The 18,514-nt window shown below is 40.5% G+C and overlaps 2 protein-coding genes across 6 annotated transcripts in view; one reads left to right on the forward strand and one right to left on the reverse strand.

Moving 5' to 3' along the window:
• Positions 1 to 3,528, reverse strand: part of RAD51C (RAD51 paralog C) — an 84,026-nt gene extending 80,498 nt beyond the window's left edge. Inside the window, exon 1 of the mRNA XM_074223602.1 lies at positions 3,057 to 3,528. Coding sequence (XP_074079703.1) covers positions 3,057 to 3,429 — 373 coding nt within the window. The 5' untranslated portion in view covers positions 3,430 to 3,528. The remainder of the gene's footprint in view (positions 1 to 3,056) is intronic.
• The window catches only part of TEX14 (testis expressed 14, intercellular bridge forming factor), a 148,855-nt gene continuing 133,618 nt past the window's right edge, over positions 3,278 to 18,514 (forward strand). For 2 of the 5 annotated variants that reach the window (XM_074223597.1, XM_074223599.1), the window contains exon 1: positions 3,280 to 3,844. The gene's annotated coding sequence lies outside the window, so the exon portion shown is untranslated. Of the gene's footprint in view, positions 3,845 to 18,514 lie in introns of all 5 variants that reach the window. The other 3 variants (XM_074223600.1, XM_074223601.1, XM_074223598.1) reach the window with 3 other exon arrangements.

Raw genomic sequence — 18,514 nt, forward strand, 5'->3', positions numbered from 1 at the left:
CTTTAGGGATTCATTTTCTCTCTCCCTCCTTCTCTTATGCTTAGAAACAGGTCCAGGTCTCTTTCATTCTTAAAAAACAAATACACTATGAACTGCTGGTGAAGTTGTGAATTGGTCCAGTCATTCTGGAAGCAATTTGAGACTATGTCCATTAAATTGTCAAATGCTGCATTCCTTTTAGCCTACAAATAGTACAACTAGACCTATAGGCCCCAAAAAAGAGAGAGATAAAAAGAGCCATATGTACAAACATTTTTACAGAACTTTTTTCATAATAAACAAAAATGAGAAACTAAGGGAAGTATTCTGTTTGGGAATGGCTAAACAAATTTGTGGTATACAAACGTATTGAAATATTCTTGTGCCAGAATGATGAAATGGAAAATTTCAGAGAAACTTAGGAAGATCTTTATGAACTGATTTTGAGCACAGTATAAAAAAAAAAGAAAACTAAGAGAACAATTTATACAATGATTTATAGAGTAAAACTTAGAAAGATTTGAGAATTCAATAAAAAGCAATGATAAAATCAGGAACAAACATGCCACTCTCCTCCTGGTAGAGATAAAATGTATTTAAAATTCAGAAAAAAGGGGCGGCTAGGTGGTGCAGTGGATAGAGCACGGGCCCTGGAGTCAGGAGGACCTGAGTTTAAATCTGGCTTCAGACACTTAATAATTACCTAGCTGTGTGGCCTTGGGCAAGCCACTTAACCCCATTGCCTTGCAAAAACCTTAAAAAAAAAGTAACAATCAATAAAATTCAGGAAAAAACATACATTTTAGGATAAGAGATTTGCTTTTTGGGTTTTTTGGAAAATTAGCTTAATGTGGAGGGGGAATAGGAGAAGGGACAATACCTGAAAGAGGGCAGTTAGGTGGTGCAGTGGATGGAACACTGGCCCTGGAGTCAGGAGGGCCTGAGTTCAAGTGCAGCTTCAGACACTTAATTACCTTGGGCAAGTTACTTAACCCCATTGCCTTAAAAAAATAAAAAAAAATTTAAATAGCTGAAAGAACTTTGTTTCCCTCACTTCCTTATCCTCTAACCATTTTTTTAAACCTTTGTTTTTGGCTTCCAATGCTACTATTCAACTGAAAGTACTCTGTCAAAGTTTATCAACAATCTCTTAAGTGTTAAATATGATTGCCTTTCTCCAGGTCTTAATGTGGCTGGCAGCTAAGACAGAGTATCAGGCCTGGATCAAGATGATTTAAATTCAAAAATGATCTCTGACTCTAGCTGTGTAACCATAGGCAAGTTACTTAATCCTGATTCCCCTGATTCCTCATCTATCACTCCAGTATCTTTGTCAAGAAATTTCTAAATGGGGTCAACAAAGAATCAGACATGATAGATCACTCTTTCCTCCACATTTTCTCTTTTCTTGGCTTCCAAGACACTATTTACCTCTATGACTATTACCTTTCCATATCCCTTGCTAGATCACCATGTATCTCTCATCCCTTAAGCACAAATCCACACAATCTCATCCCCTCTTCCCTATTTCTGTTGATTACTACACATTTTTTTCCCCTGGTGATCTCATTTGCTTCCAGGTATTAAATTGCCATCACTATGCAAACCCCAAACTATATATCTCACAACAACAATTCTAACCTTTAGTCCTGCACTGCCAGTTGACCAACACTGAAAAATCAATATTCTGCTGGCATCACAAACTGCTATTTTTCTCTCACATCTCCAACAACTTCTCTATTTCCCCTAAAGGCACCACCACTCTTCCAGTCACTTAGATTTATCTTGCCTTTATTTTCTATCTTATGTCTCCCTCAACATCACTCCCCATGGGTAAACAGTTTCTAGGTCTTCTCAATTACAATTTCACAACATCTCTCATTTTTATATATTGCACTTTCCACTTAAAGTGGGGGGGGGGCTCCATTCCTAGTTTAAACCCACATCTCCTAATCCTGGACTACTGGCCCTCCTTGCTTCAACTTCCAAACTCCAATCTATCCTACAGAGTTGTCCATACCTTCTTCCTAAGGATTTGGACATGATAAAGTTGCTCCCCTGCTCAAAAGCTGTGACTCCCAGATGCCTCTAGGATAAAATTCAAATTTTAAAGGGATTGGACTGGTATTCACTGATAGAGGATATCACCAAATGATACTCTCATAATCCTAGAGATTTGCCTGGAGCACAGAGATTAAACCCTTTACTTTGGTAAATAGCTCTCCTAGGTCAGTATTTTATCCCTTATACTGAGGCTTAACTTTTTTTTTTTTTAGTTTTTTGCAAGGCAAATGAGGTTAAGAGGTTTGCCTGAGGCCACACAGCTAGGTAATTTAAGTGTCTGAGGTGGGATTTGAACTCAGGTACTCCAGACTCCAGGGCCGGTGCTCCTCCCCTTTATTTTTTAGCCTGTTCAGCAACAGTCTAATGAAGCCTAGAGCACCTTTCTGACAATGTTTTTAAATGCATAATAAAATGCAAAAAAATTATAAGAGAAACCAATTATAAAAATTTTTCATTAAAAAAAATGTTTGGTTAAAAAAAGAAACCAAATAAAGGACTCCAAGTTTAAGAACACCAAGTCTTAACTTTTATCACCCCATCCTTGCCATTGTCGGTCAATTCAAAAAATAATTTAGTATAATCTCTTCCAATGTACCTAAACTAAGCAAAAAAAAAATGCAAGGTCAATCCTTGCCCTGGAGTTCACAATATAAGGAGGTCTGAAGGGAGGCGACAGGCACACGGCTTTGAAATGGAGATACAAATAGGCGAGAATTTGGGTCTAAAGCGAATATGTATTATACTTTGTAGGTCGTGGTGCTGAGAAGCATACTGGATTCAGTTTGGTAGCTCACAAGTATCATCTCACAGCCCTAGGGGATAGAGGCATTTATTAAGCATGTACATATATATACATATATATAATACAGACACAGAGACACAGACACAGACACACACAGACACACACGCGCGCGCGCACACATACGCGCACACGCACACACGCGGGTGGGCGGGTACATGTGGCCGCTGCCCTCAGCGGACGGACGGGGAAGCCCGGCCCCCGCCCCGCCTACCTCTGCTGAGCTCCGAAGGCTTCAGCTCCAGGAGCTCCTCGGCTGTCCGGAAGCCGGCGCTCACCAGCTTCACTCGGATGCCGGGCGCCAGCGGGTAGCTCCCCACGTCCCGTTGCATGTCGGACGGGCTCCGCGCAAGGGGCCGCCGGCGTCCGGAAAAGGCGCCTAAACGAGAGTCCCGCCCCCCCAGTGACGTCAGACGCCAAGCCAATGGGAGCGAGGCCGGGCGGTCGCCTCCCTTACAAGGCGGGAAGCTTGAGGCTTTCCCACTTCTTAAAGAGAGGCAGGAAGTGGAGGGGGGCGGGGCCCGCTCTGCCCGCAGGCGGCTTTGGGACTGCTGGGTGACAGCGACCGGGCCGGCCGTCGAGGCCATCCAGTTCCTCCTCCACTGAGAACCCCATAACAGTCGGCGGTGGCGTCAGCCCGCGCGGGCCACACTTTCGGTCGCTCGGGAAACCCACCCCTCCCCCACCCCAAAGGAAAGGCCGTCTGAGAACCGAGAAGGCCGAGTCTGCCGAGGCCCATTGACGCCATCTCGGAGCGGCTTCCCTCGATGCTCCCGACGTCCCCTGCGCCCCGCCCCGCCCCCAGCTCAACGCTTTCCCGCCTCGCGAGGGATTGTGGGCGAGGTGGGGGCGGGTCGCGCCTGCGCCGTCCTGGTTCTCGCCCTCGTCCTCGTCCTCCGCGCCCCAGCCGTCCGCACAACCCCAAGCCTCGCCTGTGTGGGATGATGGAGGTTCCGGAGACCGTTAACACGCCGGTTCCTGCGTAGGAAAAGGACGAAGCAAGTAATGAGCCACCCGGAGAGGGAGGGTTCACGAGGGCCGGATGATGGCGCCTCACGGAGGGAGCGGGATCTTGCTTGGAAAAGAGCGGTGGCGTCGGAGGGAGGCCGAGGGCCTCCGGCTACTGAGCCACGCTCGAGCCAGCGTAAACGGGCTTTCGGAGCCGGTGCCATCCTGGGTTTCTCCATTGATAGGCAGGGGCATCTCCGTGCTGAAAAACATACCGGATTCAGTTTGGTAGCTCACCCGACAAATGTCTTATTTTCATCTCACAACCCTAGGGGACAGAGGCCATTTGTTATTCCTAGTTTACAAATGAGGAATTTGAGGCAGAGCGAGGGTTAGCGACTTGGGCAGAGCCATGCAGCAGGGAGAGTCTGAGGCAGATTCCAGCTCCAAGACCACCTCATCATCCCGCTGCTGCCTGAACAGGTGTAATTCCATTCTGTTTCATTCTTAAATCATAAAGATAGGGACGGCTAGGTGGTGCAGTGGATAGAGCACCGGCCTTGGAGTCAGTAGGACCTGAGTCCAAATCTGGCCTCAGACACTTAATAATTGGTGGCTGTGTGGCCTTGGGCAAACCGCTTAACCCCATTTGCCTTGCAAAAACCTAAAAACCCTTAAAAACTCCAGCCAAAATTTGACCTTCCTGCTACTTTGTCACAGTGATGGCATTATAGTCATCTAAACGAATGTTGGTTGCTTCAAAAATGATCACCCCCCCTCCCCCATATTGAACTCTCACGTCTTGGACAGATAGAATTTGATGCTAAAAGTATTCTCCTAAATTGGAGCTTCTTGACCTTTTTTTTGAGTGTCATGAACTGCTTTTGGTGATTTTAGTGAAGCTTATGGATTTCTCCAGAGTTAATGTTTTTAAATGCATAAAATAAAATGCAAGGAAATGAAACTAATTACATTTAAATAGTTACCATTTTTAAAAATGTTTACAGATCTCAGATTAGAATCCCTGTTAGAAATTGTCTGACCCTTTATTTAACAAATTAGGAATTTGAGACCCATGGGGGTAAACTGACTTGCATAAGCCTTGGGACAGTAAAATATATATTTAGAATTCAAAATCTCTAGTCTTTGGGCAAGCCACTTAACCCCATTTGCCTTGCAAAAAAAACTAAAAAAACCCTCTAGTCTTAATAGCTCCAAATATGATGCTTTTTCCCCCATACAGTACTTCATAAAACGTTGTTCTGTAAGCAGTTTCACTGGTGAGATGTTAGAGCTTGTAGTCTGCAGATTTATATTCTAGTCTAGACCCACTTTTTTGTCCTTGATCAAATCACTCCACCTCCCTAAGTCTCAGTTTCGTGGGATGTAAAATGTAAAAAAAATCATGTGTTTGGATGACCACAATAGAAACCATGCAACCATTGTGACAGGTAGCAAGGAGGTCAAATTTTGACCATACTTTTTAAGGGTTATCTTTACTCTTAACATTTAAGAATGAGGGGCAGCTAGGTGGCATAGTGGATAAAGCACCGGCCTTGGAGTCAGGAGTACCTGGGTTCAAATACAGTCTCAGACACTTAATAATTACCTAGCTGTGTGGCCTTGGGCAAGCCGCTTAACCCCATTTGCCTTGCAAAAAAAAAAAAATAAAAAAAAAGATTTAAGAATGAAATAGAATAGAATTATACCTGTTCAGGCAGCAGCTAGGAGATGTGGTAGAGTTGGACTAAATCTGTGAATTACTGAATATTTATTGAACCTCTACTTAGTTCAAGGCACTGAACATATGATATTATTTATTCTAGTAGAGTAGGTGGTGATAATTTTTAAAGTAATTAAATTTAATAAGAATAATAAAAGTATTAAAATTATACTCCCCTATTACTGTTAACACCACTTACACTGTTACCCTCCCCTATTACTGAGTTACACCATTCTCTTAGTCACACAGGTTTGCAACCTGGGTGTCATCCTCAACTCCTCCATTTCTCTCCTGTATCTAATTTATTGCCAAATTCTATTGAGTCTGCCTAGCAATATCTTCAGGGTACACTTACTTCTCTCTCTTGGCACTTCTATTACTATGGTACAGGCCTTCATCACCTCATGTCTGGACCATCCCAGTAACATTTTGGTTGGCCTCTAGTCTTTCTCCATTCAGCGGTCAAAAGTGGTCTTCCTAAAGCACAGGTCTACCTGTTTCACTCACTTATTCAATAAATTTCAGTAGCTTCCTACTGCCTCCAGGATCAAATTTGAATTTCTATTTGGATTTTTAAGCTCTTCATAATCCTAGCCCCTTCTTACCTTCCAGTCCTCCACAATTTGGCCTCCTTGATGTTCTTTACACAAGACTCCATCTTCCAACTCCATGCATTTTCATTGGTTGTTCCCATTGTCTGGAATGCTCTACCCCTCTGTCTCTGATTTCTGGCTCATTAAAGCTAAAGTCCCACCTTCTGTAAGAATTTTTTCCTGTGCCCTTTTAATATTAGATCCCTTCCACTGAGTTTATACTCATAAGGTATTTATTAAAAGCCTTCTCTATTCCAGTCACTGCTTATTTCTTGGAATACAAAGAAAGACAAAAGACAGTTTCTGTTCTTAAGGAGTTTGAATTCTAATAGGAGAGATTACATGAAAATAACAACCAAATATCAAACAAGATATATATATATATATATTATGATAAATTAGAGATAATCAGTAGAGCATTAATCTATCACTAGCATTAAAGATGATAAGGAAAGTCTTCTTGTAAGGAACTTGAAGAAAGGAAATCAAGAGGCAAAGAAAAAGGAGTAAAGTATTCTAGGCATGGGGACAGCCAGTGAAAAAGCATGGAATAGCTTGTGCTTTTGAGGAACAGCAAAGAGGCCAGTGTCACTCTGTTGAGGGTGTATGTAGGGAGTGAGGCAGAAGAAGAATGAAAAGGTAGGAGAGAGTCAAAACTGTGAAAGGCTTTGAATCCCCCAAAAAGAATTAAATAGTTGATCCCAAAAGTGATAGGTGTCACTGAATTTTGTTGAACAGGAGGTGACATGGTCATAGCTGCATTTTAGAAAGACTAATTTGACAATAGAGATTGGCTTAGAGAGGGGAGAGACTTGAGTTAGGAAAACCAACCGGTTCACTAATTTTAGTGTGTCAGGTGTTAGGTGGTGAGGATCTGTTTCAGGGTAGTATATAAGAGGAAATTAGGGAGAGCATAAGAGATAGTTGTTACAAATGTAAAATGGACAGGTCTTGGTAATAGATTGGATATGGGGGGATGAGAGAGAATGAAGAGTTGAGCCAGGATGATTGGGAGAATTTTAGTACCCCCAGTAATTAAAGGGAAATTCAGAAGGTGAGGAGGATTTTGAGGAAGAGAAGAATTCAGTTTTGGACTTGAATTAAAGATATTTACAGCATCCATTTTGAGATATTTAGTAGCCTTTAGAGCTGTGATTCTAGATGTTAGGGGAGAGGTTAGGACTAGATAAATAGCTCTAAGAATCATCAGCTTGGGTAGCTAGGTGGCATAGTGGATACAGCACTGGCCCTGGAGTCAGGAGTACCTGAGTTCAAATCTGGCCTCAGACACTTAATAATTGCCTAGATGTGTGACCTTGGGCAAGCCACTTAACCCCATTGCCTTAAATAAATTTTAAAAAATTAAAAAAAAAAAAAGAATTATCAGCTTAGAGATTGTCCTTGAAATCATGGGAGCTGATGAGATCCCCTAGTGAAATAGGAGAAAAAAAAATTGGTCCGGGACAGAGCCATAATCCTGCATTTGTATTAATACTCAGTTGTTTGTGTGTATCTTCCCTGGCAAGATAGTTAACTAAGCAAAAAGTCTACATAAATATCCAAGGTTTTTTTTTTTAAGGAACTAGATTTGAGGATGGTAGGAAAAGATGGAGTAAAAGATAGAAATTGAATTCAAATGTAAACTATAAGCTGTTTTGTGAATTGTTTTAATAACCATAGCTAACTAGTATGTAGAAAGAAAACCATAAAGGCTTAAATATTAAACTATTCCCACGATAAATCCCAAGATTTCTGTCTACAGTATTTGGAATTTAGACTGCAATCCTTGTTATTTGGATAGATCATGAGTTAGCTGTTATAGTCCATGCTCTAAATAAACTTGAATAAAAAAATAGCATTTTGATTCAGGCAGAAGTAGATAACGTAGTTAGTCTTGTGAATCATATAACTACAAAAATTCCTCCCAAAAATTCAGTGCTGGATTGGGTTGAATTTCTTGTCAGACTCCTTCATCTGAACCCTTTCTTTTGATGTGCCACAGAGCCCAGCTACACCTATTTCCACATGTTCACATTTTTTATGATGACCTTGCTTTAATAGCCATTGTTGTTGTTGTTGTTGTTGTTGTTATTATGGCAATAAATAAGTAAAATAATTTAGGTAGAATTGTCATTTTCATTATATTGGCTCAGCCTACTCACGAGCAATTAATATTTCTCTGATTGTTTAGATCTAACTTGGTGTTTTTCACACAAAGTATTTTGTAATTATAGTTGTATAGTTCCTGGATTTGTCTTGGCAGGTAGACATCCAAGTGTTTTGTTTTATTTTATTTTATTTTTTGCAAGGCAATGGGGTAAGTAACTTGCCCAAGGTCACATAGCTAGGTAATTATTAAGTGTCTAAGCCTGAATTTGAACCCAAGTCCTCCTGACTCCAGTACTGGTGCTCTCTCTACTGCACCACTTAGCTGCTCCCTTCCCAAGTATTTTATAGTCTCTGCATCTATTTTAAATGGAATCTCTCTATCTTTTCCTGTTGGACTTTGTTGATAATTTATAGAAATGCTGATGGGTTTTGTGGGTTTGTTTCATATCCTCTAATTTTGCTGAAGTTATAATTATTACAACTAATTTTAGTTGATTCTCTAAGTATCCCATCATATCATTTGCAAAGACTTATAATTCTCTTTATTCTTTGCTTATTCTAATTCCTTCAATTTCTTTTTCTCATCTTATTACTATGGCTAACATTTCTAGAATAGATTGAATCATAGTAGTGATAATGTACATTCTTGCTTTACCCCCGATTTTATAGGGAAATCTTCTAAGTTATCCTCATTACAGATAATGCTTGCTGATGGTTTTAGATAGATACTACTTGATGATGATGTTCGTATTTTGTTTTCAAAAAAGACCATGACATTGGAAAATTGATAACATGACAAGCACATGAATTGGATTTGAGTGGGGGTATTGTGCTAAATCACCAGCCTCACTTTTCTTTTCAAGAGCCATCTGGATCCAATAGCCAGATATGCAATCAGGACAACTGGAGAGGTGAATCAGGATTCTTGCTCAAGGTCACTTAGTGACCTTGTAAATGACTGAGATCCTTAGCTGTGGGAATAGTATTAGGACTTGGCTGTGCAGAGTGTGAGGCTCTAGCATCAGTGCCCAGGCAGTCTAGATTGGTCTGCCTGACAACAGCCCAGAGGTTGCCCCAGGCCCACCCAGTGCTCTCAACAGCCCCACTGGTGCTGGATCATCATGTGGCCTATGTTAGCCCACTACACTAATGAGGCTTAGCTTTCTTGCTTATGATGTCTTTGGCTGCAGAATTGCTTCACCACAATTTTCCTTAGCTCTGCTACAAACGCACTTAACTTGAGACATTATTTTAGAGTTGTTTGCAAAGAAATTTGGGAGAGGTCAACTGTGTCCCTCTTTACTCCATTATCTTTGCTGATTAGCTTCCATTAGATCAATCCTATTTCTCAAGGAGGTATTTTCCTCAGTTAGCTTTTATATCTCCTTTTCTATTTGGTCAGTTCAACTGATATCTTTTTCCAATTGTATTTTTAAAGGATTTGTTTTCTTCTGTTACTTTTTCTTGCAAGATGTTAATTTCCTCTCGAATTTTTTCCCAATTTTTCCATTTGATTTTTAAAATCCTTTCTGGACTCTTCTAAGAAGTCTTTCTAGACTGAAGACCAATTCATATTCTCCTCCATAGCTTCACAAGTAGCACCCCTTCTGCTCTCCTTTTCTGAGCTTGTGTTTTGCCCATCCTTATCACCAAAGGTAATGTTTACAATGGACTCTGCTTTTCTCTGATCTTTCTTCATTTTGCCTTTTGCTACCTATCCCAAGGGTCTTGTGTTGTGGGGGAGGGGCTTACTAACAGACTTGCAGTGTTGAATACTCTAGAGGTTTGCTTACTGGCATGAGGTTGTTGATGTTAGGAACTCCAGGGGGTTGCTTAGTGGATAGACTGATAAGGAACACCAGGGCTTCTCTCTATCTGGATTGTCTGTGCTGGGGATGTCTGCTGGGAATGCCCACTGCCCAATCCTTGGGGATGTTGAGAACACTGGGAGGACCTGGGGTGACCTCTGAGCTGTTGTCAGGCAGAGCAGTCACTGAAGTAGACTGCATGCCAGAGACTGTCTCTGGACCATCAGTGTGTGTGTGGGGGGGGAAGGGAGTCAGCCTCCCACTCTCTCCTCAGGGGAGATGTAGACACTTGTGTCTGAGCTTTTTGTGCAAGAATGGCTAGACCTTCCCTCAGGGGAACACCAGAGGCCCTGGGCTAGGAATACCAGAGGCTTGTCATCCAGTCTGGCTGTCTAGAAGTTGGTTGAATGGGATCCTGGGCACTGGTGCTGGAGCATCATACTCGCACAACCAAGTCCTAACCTTAAAGATTCTGCTCCCACAGCTAAGGATCTCAGTTAATCCCCCAACAACGGTTATCTGGGTCTCTACTCTCTATCCTGGGCACACACACACATTCCCCGCCCCCCAAGACAGACCTTGCTGGAAGATATTTCACTCTGATTATTGGTGTATTCTGTTGCTCCAAAATCTGTTAAGGGACTTGATTAATGTCACTTCTGAGAAAAACTCAGGAGAATTTATTACTGATCCTAGTTTCCACCATCTTGACCAGAAGTCCTCGAAAGGTGTCATCTTACATCTTTTCTTTGTAACCAAATTTATTTATAATTTCTCAACATTCAGTTTCTATTTTTTGTGATAGTTATTTTTTCCATTTACAATATTGTAGATATTGTGTACATGTCCATTATTTTCCTGACTGTTTACATCACTGTATCAATATCTTCTAGTCTGACAGCTTATTTCCTGCTGCATTCTTCCTTCCAGTGACAATGGTCACAATGCTCTTCTGACTTTTCCACGAATAAGACACTCCATCTGCCTGCAAGCATTCTTTTTGGCTGTGCCCCATGCCTGGAATGCTCTCCCTCTACCCACCTGACTAACTTCCCTCAAGTCCCAAATAAATTACCACCTTCTTAAGAAGTCTTCTCCAGGGGTGGCTAGGTGGCACAGTAGATAGAGCACCGGCCCTGGAGTCAGGAGTACCTGAGTTCAGATCCAGCCTCAGACACTTAATAATTACCTAGCTGTGTGGCCTTGGGCTAGCCACTTAACCCCATTGCCTTACAAAAACCTTAAAAAAAAGTCTTCTCCAACGCCTGTTAATTTCAGGACTTTCCCCTAATATTCTCCCCCCCCCCCCACTTAGATTGTAAGCTCCTTGAGGTCAGGGATTGTCTTTTTCCTCTTTTTCTACCCCTTTTACTATTCAGCATAGTGTATAGTTGATCTGTTGATTAATTACTTTCATTATACTCTTTCCATGATTTTCTCTATTCATCATATTATCATAAAACTACCCTTAAAAGTCACAAATTCTCTTAAGTTCAGTAGCTTTTTTGGTAAAGTTCTCTGAACCATTTCACACTTGACAAACTTCTTTCTTTTGATTCTATTTTCTTGATTGCTATGCAACTGGATTCTTATTATGGTACTACTTCTTTGCTCCTTTTTCTATTTTTTGAGTCCATATTCTTTTCTTACTTAAAAAAATTGGTTTCTCAACATAACAAAACCTATGGGATTCACTCAAAGCAGCTGTCAGGGGGTATATTATAGCTTTAAATGCTTACATGAATAAATTGGAGAAAGAGGCAATCAATGGAACTAAAAAAATTAGAGAAAGAACAAATTAAAAATCCACAATTAAATACCAAATTAGAAATTCTAGAAATTAAAGGAGAAATTAATAAAATCAAAAGCAAAAAACTATTGAATTAATAAACAAAACCAAAAGTTGGTATTATGAAAAAAACCTCTGGTCAATTTGATTAAAAAAAAGAGAAGAAAATCAAATTGCTAGTATCATAAATGAAAAAGGTAAACTCACCACCAGTGAGGAGGAAATTAAAGTATAATTCGAAATTATTTTGCCCAACTCTATGCCAATAAATTTAATGATCTAAGTGAAATGGATGAATATTTACAAAAATATAAGTTGCCCAGGTTAAATGAAGGGGAGATTAAATACCTAAACAACCCTATCTCAGAAAAAGGAATTCAACAAGCCATCATTTAACTCCCTAAGAAAAAATTTCCAGGGCCTGATGGATTCACAAGTGAATTCTACCAAACATTTAAGGAACAGTTGGTTCCAATTCTGCATAAACTCTTTGGAAAAATAGGGAAAGATGGAACTCTGCCTAACTCTTTCTATGAAACCAATATGGTACTGTTACCTAAACCAGGAAGAGTTAAAACAGAGAAAGAAAATTATAGACCTATCTCCCTGAGGAATATAGATGCAAAAATCTTAGCAAAACAATTACAACAAGTATCACTAGGATAATACATTATGATCAAGTAGGATTTATCCCAGAAATGTAGGGTTGGTTCAATATTAGGAAAACTATTAGTATTATCTATTATATCAACAACAAACCTATCAGAAATTATATGATCATATCAATAGATGCTGAAAAAGCTTTTGACAAAATACAGCATCCATTCCTACTAAAAAGACTAGAGAGTGTAGGAATAAATGGACTGTTCCTTAGAATAATTAGCAGTATCTATCTGAAACCAACAAGTATTATATTCAATGGGGAGAGGCTAGAGGCATTCCCAGTAAGATCGAGGGTGAAACAAGGATGCCCATTATCACCACACTATTCAATATCATATTAGAAATGTTATCTTCAGCAATTAGAGAAGAAAAAGAAATTGAAGGAATTAGAATTGGGAAGGAAGAGACAAAACTTTCACTCTTTGCAGATGACATTATGGTCTACCTAGAGAATCCCAAGAAATCATCCAAAAAACTATTGGAAACAATTAGCAATTTTAGCAAAGTTGCAGGTTATAAAATAAACCCTCATAAATCCTCAACTTTTCTATATATGTCTAGCAAGGTACAGCAGGAAGAGCTAGAAAGAGAAATCCCATTCAAAGTAACCTCAGACAATATAAAATACCTGGGAGTCTATTTGCCAAGACAGACTGAGAAAATTTGAAAACAATTATAAAACATTTCTCACACAAATTAAATCAGATTTAAATAACTGGGCAAACAATAACTGCTCATGGATAGGTAGAGCTAATATAATAAAAATGACAATTCTTCCAAAACTAAACTACCTGTTTAGTGCCCTACAAATCAAAATTCCAAAAAATTACTGAGTTAGAAAAAATTGTAAGTAAATTCATATGGAGAAATAAAAAGTCAAGAATTTTCAGAAGCTTAATGAAAAAAGTGCAAAAGAAGGGGGCTTAGCCCTGCCTGATCTAAAATTATATTATAAAGCATCAGTCATCAAAACTGGTATTGGCTAAGAAATAGAGTGGTGGACCAGTGGAATAGACTAGGTGCAAAAGCAGGAGACGATAGTAATCTGCTGTTTGATAAACCCAGAGTCGAACTATTGGGATAAAAGCTTTTTCTTTGATAAAAACTGCTGGGGAAATTGGAAGTTAGTATGGAAGAAACTTAGATTTGACCTATACCTAACACCCTTTACCAAGATAAGACCCAAATGGTTACAGGATTTAGACATAAAAAAACAACACTATAAGCAAATTAGAAGATCAAGGACTAGTTTACCTGTCAGATCTATGGAAAGGGGAGCAGTCTATGACTAAGGAAGAGTTAGAGAACATCACCAAAAAACAACTAGATTATTTCGATTACATTAAATTAAAAAGCTTTTACACAGATAAAATCACTGTAACCAAAATCAAAAGAAATGTAGTAAATTGGGAAACAATCTTTACAACTAATGATTCTGACAAAGGGCTCATTTCTAAAATATACAGAGAACTGAGTCATATTTTTAAAACAAAAAGCCATTTCCCAATTGACAAATGGTCAAAGGATATGCAAAGGCAATTTACAGATGAGGAGATCAAAGCAATCCATATCCATATGAAAAATTGCTCCAAATCATTACTTATTAGAGAAATGCAAATGAAAGCTTCTCTGAGGTACCACCTCACACCTCTCAGAGTGGCCAATATGACCAGAAAGGATAATGATCATTGTTGGAAGGGTTGTGGGAAATCTGGGACACTAATACATTGTTGGTGGAGCTGTGAACTCATCCAACATTTCTGGAGAGAGATCTGGAACTATGCCCAAAGGGCAACAAAAATGAGCATACCCTTTGACCCAGCAATACCACTACTGGGTCTATACCCTGAAGAGATGATGAAAAAAGGTAAAAAACATCAATTGTACAAAAATATTTATAGCAGCCCTGTTTGTGATGGTGAATTGGAAATCAAGTAAATGTCCTTCAATTGGGGAATGGCTTAGCAAACTGTGGTATTATGTATGTCATATTGTGTTCTATTAGAAACCAGGAGGGATGGGATTTCAGGGAAGCCTGGAAGGATTTGCATGAACTGATGCTGAATGAGATGAGCAGAACCAGCAAAACACTGTATACCCTAACAGCAACATGGGAGTGATGATCAACCTTGATGAACTTGCTCATTCCATCAATGCAACAATTGGGAACAGTTTTGGGCTGTCTGCAAAGGAGAGTGCCATCTGTATCCAGATAAAGAGCCATGGAGTTTGAACAAAGTTCAAGGACTATTTCCTTTAATTTAGAAGAAAATAACATCTTATTGTCTAATCTTGTTATCTCTTGGAATTTTTGTCTGTTCCTTAAGGATATGATTTCTTTCTCATCACAATCGGTTTGGATCAATGTACAGCATGGAAACAAAGACTGATAGATTGCTTTCCGTGGGGAGATGGGGGGAGGAAAGTAAGCTTGGGGGGGGAAATTGTAAAACTCAAATAATATCTTTAATAAAAAAATAAACAAAAATTAAAAAAATGGTTTCTGCCAAATTTCTGTCCTTTTTCCTCTTTTCCTTCTACAATCTTTCCTTAGTAATCTTCATTCACTTGACTTCAAGAATTTATATTCTTGATTTTCTCAGTCACCCAGACTTGTAACATATAATTCATTCTTGATTTTTCCTTTCAGCTTTCCCCCACATCCAATCATTTTCCAAGTATGCTAGCAATCAGTATATCTAATCTCCCTTCTAGCTTTGTTGCCACCATTCTGGTTCAAACCCTTATCACTCTTCCCAAAGATTATTTTAACAGTCTCTAATTGAGCATCATGCCTCCATTCTCTGCAATCTCCAGTCCATTCTTCCTACTAGTCAACTTTTTGTGCGTCATTTTTAAAAAAAAAGCTTACTTTTCTGCTCATAACCTTTTAGTGTCTTTCTTTTGAATACTAAATAAATTTCATTTTCTTGACATTCAAGAACATCTGCAATTTGATTACAACCCAAAGATCACCCTTCTATGCGGCTCCAGGCAGGCCACCCAGCCCCATTTGCCCTGCACCCCCCCCCCAATAATAATAAAAAATGTGCTTCAGTCTTTGTTCCAACACCAACAACTCTGTCATGGGTGGATCACATTCTTTATGTTAAGTCCATCACAGAAGTTGCTTCCATATTTTTCCAATGTTGCCATTGCTGATTGTAACTCCCTCTATTTCTCCACTACCATATACTATATTTTTTCTCTCCTTTCACACTGACTCTGCTGTAGGGTATCTGAGTGGCACAGCAGACAGATCCCTGGTCCTGGGGCCAAGAGGCCCCGAGCCCCCCACCCCACCCCTTAGGCCCAGCATCCACCTGGCCCTATGGTTCCCGACAGGCCATCCAATTCCCGCCCCTTGCAAGAAGTACAAAGGAAAATGTGTTATATCTGACCACTCTCCCCCCATGGTCCATCCTCTTCTCCATCACTCACATCCACCCCTTCCCCCTGCCCCCCTCCTTCTTACTCCAGATGTTTATACCCCATTGAGTATATTTGCTGTATCCTCTCCTAGCCACCTGATGAGAGCAAAGATTCCCTCATTCCCCCTTGCCTCCCCCCTTCCATATCATTGCAATAGCTCATTTTAATAAAGAAAAAACTTATTAGGTGAGATATCTTGGCCTATTTCCCTTCTCCTTTTTCTTTCTCCCATTACATTTCCCTTTTTTTCTTTTGACTCCATTTTTACACCATATTATCTTCAAATTCAGCATTCTCCTGTGCTTCAACTATAATAGCTCCCTCTGCCTGCTCTATTAACTGAGAAGGTTCATATGAGTATTAGCAGTGTTGTTTTTCTATGCAGGAATACATGCAGTTCATCATCATTAAGTCCCTCATATTTCCCCCTCTCCTCCAATCTCCATGCTTCACCTGAGTCCTGTATCTGAAGATCACACCTTCTGTTGAGCTCTGGCCATTCTAACAGGAACATTTGAAATTCCCCTGGTTCATAGAAAGTCCATCTTTTTCCCTGGAAGAAGACATTCAGCCTTGCTGGATAGTTGATTCTTGGTTGCATTCTAAGCTCTTTTGCCTTCTGGTATATTATATTCCAAGCCCTACAGGCTTCCAATGTAGTTGCTGCTAAGTCCTGTGTGATCCTGACTGCAGCTTCATGATATTTGAATTGTGTCCTTCTGGCTGCTTGTAATATTTTCTCTTTGACTTGGGAGTTCTGGAACTTGGCTATGATATTCCTAGGGGTTGGTTTTTTGGGATCTCTTTCTCAGGGGGGGGGGGAATCGGTGGATTCTCTCCGTTTCTATTTTGCCCTCTGCTTCTAGAATATCAGGGCAATTTTCCTGTAGTAATTCTTTGAAAATGATGTCAAGGCTCTTTTCCTGATCATGACTTTCAGGTATTCCAATAATTTTTAGATTATCTTTCCTAAGTCTGTTTTCCATATCAGTTGTTTTTTCAATGATATGTTTCACATTTTCTTCTAATTTTTCATTTTTTTGGTTTTGAAGTAATGAATCCTGGTTTCTCGTAAATTCATCAGTCTCCCTGAGTTCTATTCTTTGTCTGAAGGATTTGTTTTCCTCAGAGAGTTTTCTTATCTCTTTTTCCATCTGGACAATTTTGCTTTTTAAAGCATTCTTCTCCTCAATAACTTTTTGAACTGTTTTATCCATTTGACCTAAGCTGGTTTTTAGCATGCTATTTTCTTCAGCATTTGTTTGTATTTCCCTGACCAAGCTGCTGACTTCATTTTCATGTTTTTCCTGCATCTCCTTTCTTTTCCAAGTTTTTCTTCCAACTCCCTCATTTGATTTTTAAAGTCTTTTTTTAGCTCTGTCATAGCCTGATCGCAATTTCTGTTTTTCTTGGAGTCTTTAGATGCAGGAGCTTGTGCTTCCTCATCTTCAGACGGAGTGTTTTGATCCTTCTTGGGCTCATAGATAATGTATTTCTCAATGGTATTCCTCTTGTTTCTCTGCTTGCTTATTTTCCCAGCCTGGGCCTGGTTTTGGGGTGCTTCCTGAGCTTTTGGGACACTCCCACAAGGATCTCAGTATGTGAGGCTCTGTCCTCCCTCCTGGTCTGTGAATGACCATATGCACCCCACTCTGCTATGGGGCTGAGGTGGGGGGCCCCTGCTGTTCTATGGGGGGCCTAGACTGGGATCAGGATCTGAATGTGGTCAGAGCCCCAGAGTCCTGTTCCAGGGGCAGAGGACAGAGCTCAGCAGTCTCTCTCTCTTCACTCCCCTCCCTCAGCTCAATGGGCTCATGCCCTGGGGGCTCCTGCTTACCAGCTCTGACTGCTTCTGTTCCTGGATCTGGGCTGCTGAAAGACCAGGTTGCTTGCTGTGTGCCCTGAGGGCTGGGTTTCACGTGCTCTGGCAGAGGTTCCCCGCTGTTCCCCCAGTTTGTGCCTGGTGCTCCCTGGGGTGTAGCCCTGGAGACTCCCTCTCTACTGTCAGCCTCTGCTCCCAGTGCTCTGGGGCTGCCTCCAGGAGGCTGAAGTTCTTCCGCTCTGACTGGCCACTCCTCCAACCCCGGGGAGCAGAGCCTTTCTGCTCTTTTCCAGGTTACCTTGAGTAGAAGAACTGCCTCACTGGGTCCCTCTGTGGGTTCTGTCTCTCAAAAGTTTAGTTAGAGTCCTTAGTTTATAAGTTTTATGAGAGAGCTTCTAAAAGCTGTTGCTCTCTTGTCGCCATCTTGGCTCCGCCCCCCCCAAATCATTATTTATTAGAGTAATGCAAAGTAAAGTCTCTCTGAGGTGCCACCTCACACCTCTCAGATTGGCCAATATGACCAGAAAGGATAATGATCGTTGTTGGAAGGGTTGTGGGAAATCTGGGACATTATCACATTGTTGGTAGAGCTGTGAACTCATTCAACCCTTCTGGAGAGCTATTTGGAACTATGCCCAAAGGGCAGCAAAAATGTGCATACCCTTTGACCCAACAATACTACTACTGGGTCTATACCCTGAAGAGATGAAGAAAAAAGGGTAAAAACATTACTTATACAAAAATATTTATAGCAGCCCTGTTTTTGATGACAAAGAATTGGAAAT

Source organism: Macrotis lagotis, chromosome 2, assembly GCF_037893015.1.
Source record: "Macrotis lagotis isolate mMagLag1 chromosome 2, bilby.v1.9.chrom.fasta, whole genome shotgun sequence".
NCBI lineage: Eukaryota > Metazoa > Chordata > Mammalia > Peramelemorphia > Peramelidae > Macrotis > Macrotis lagotis.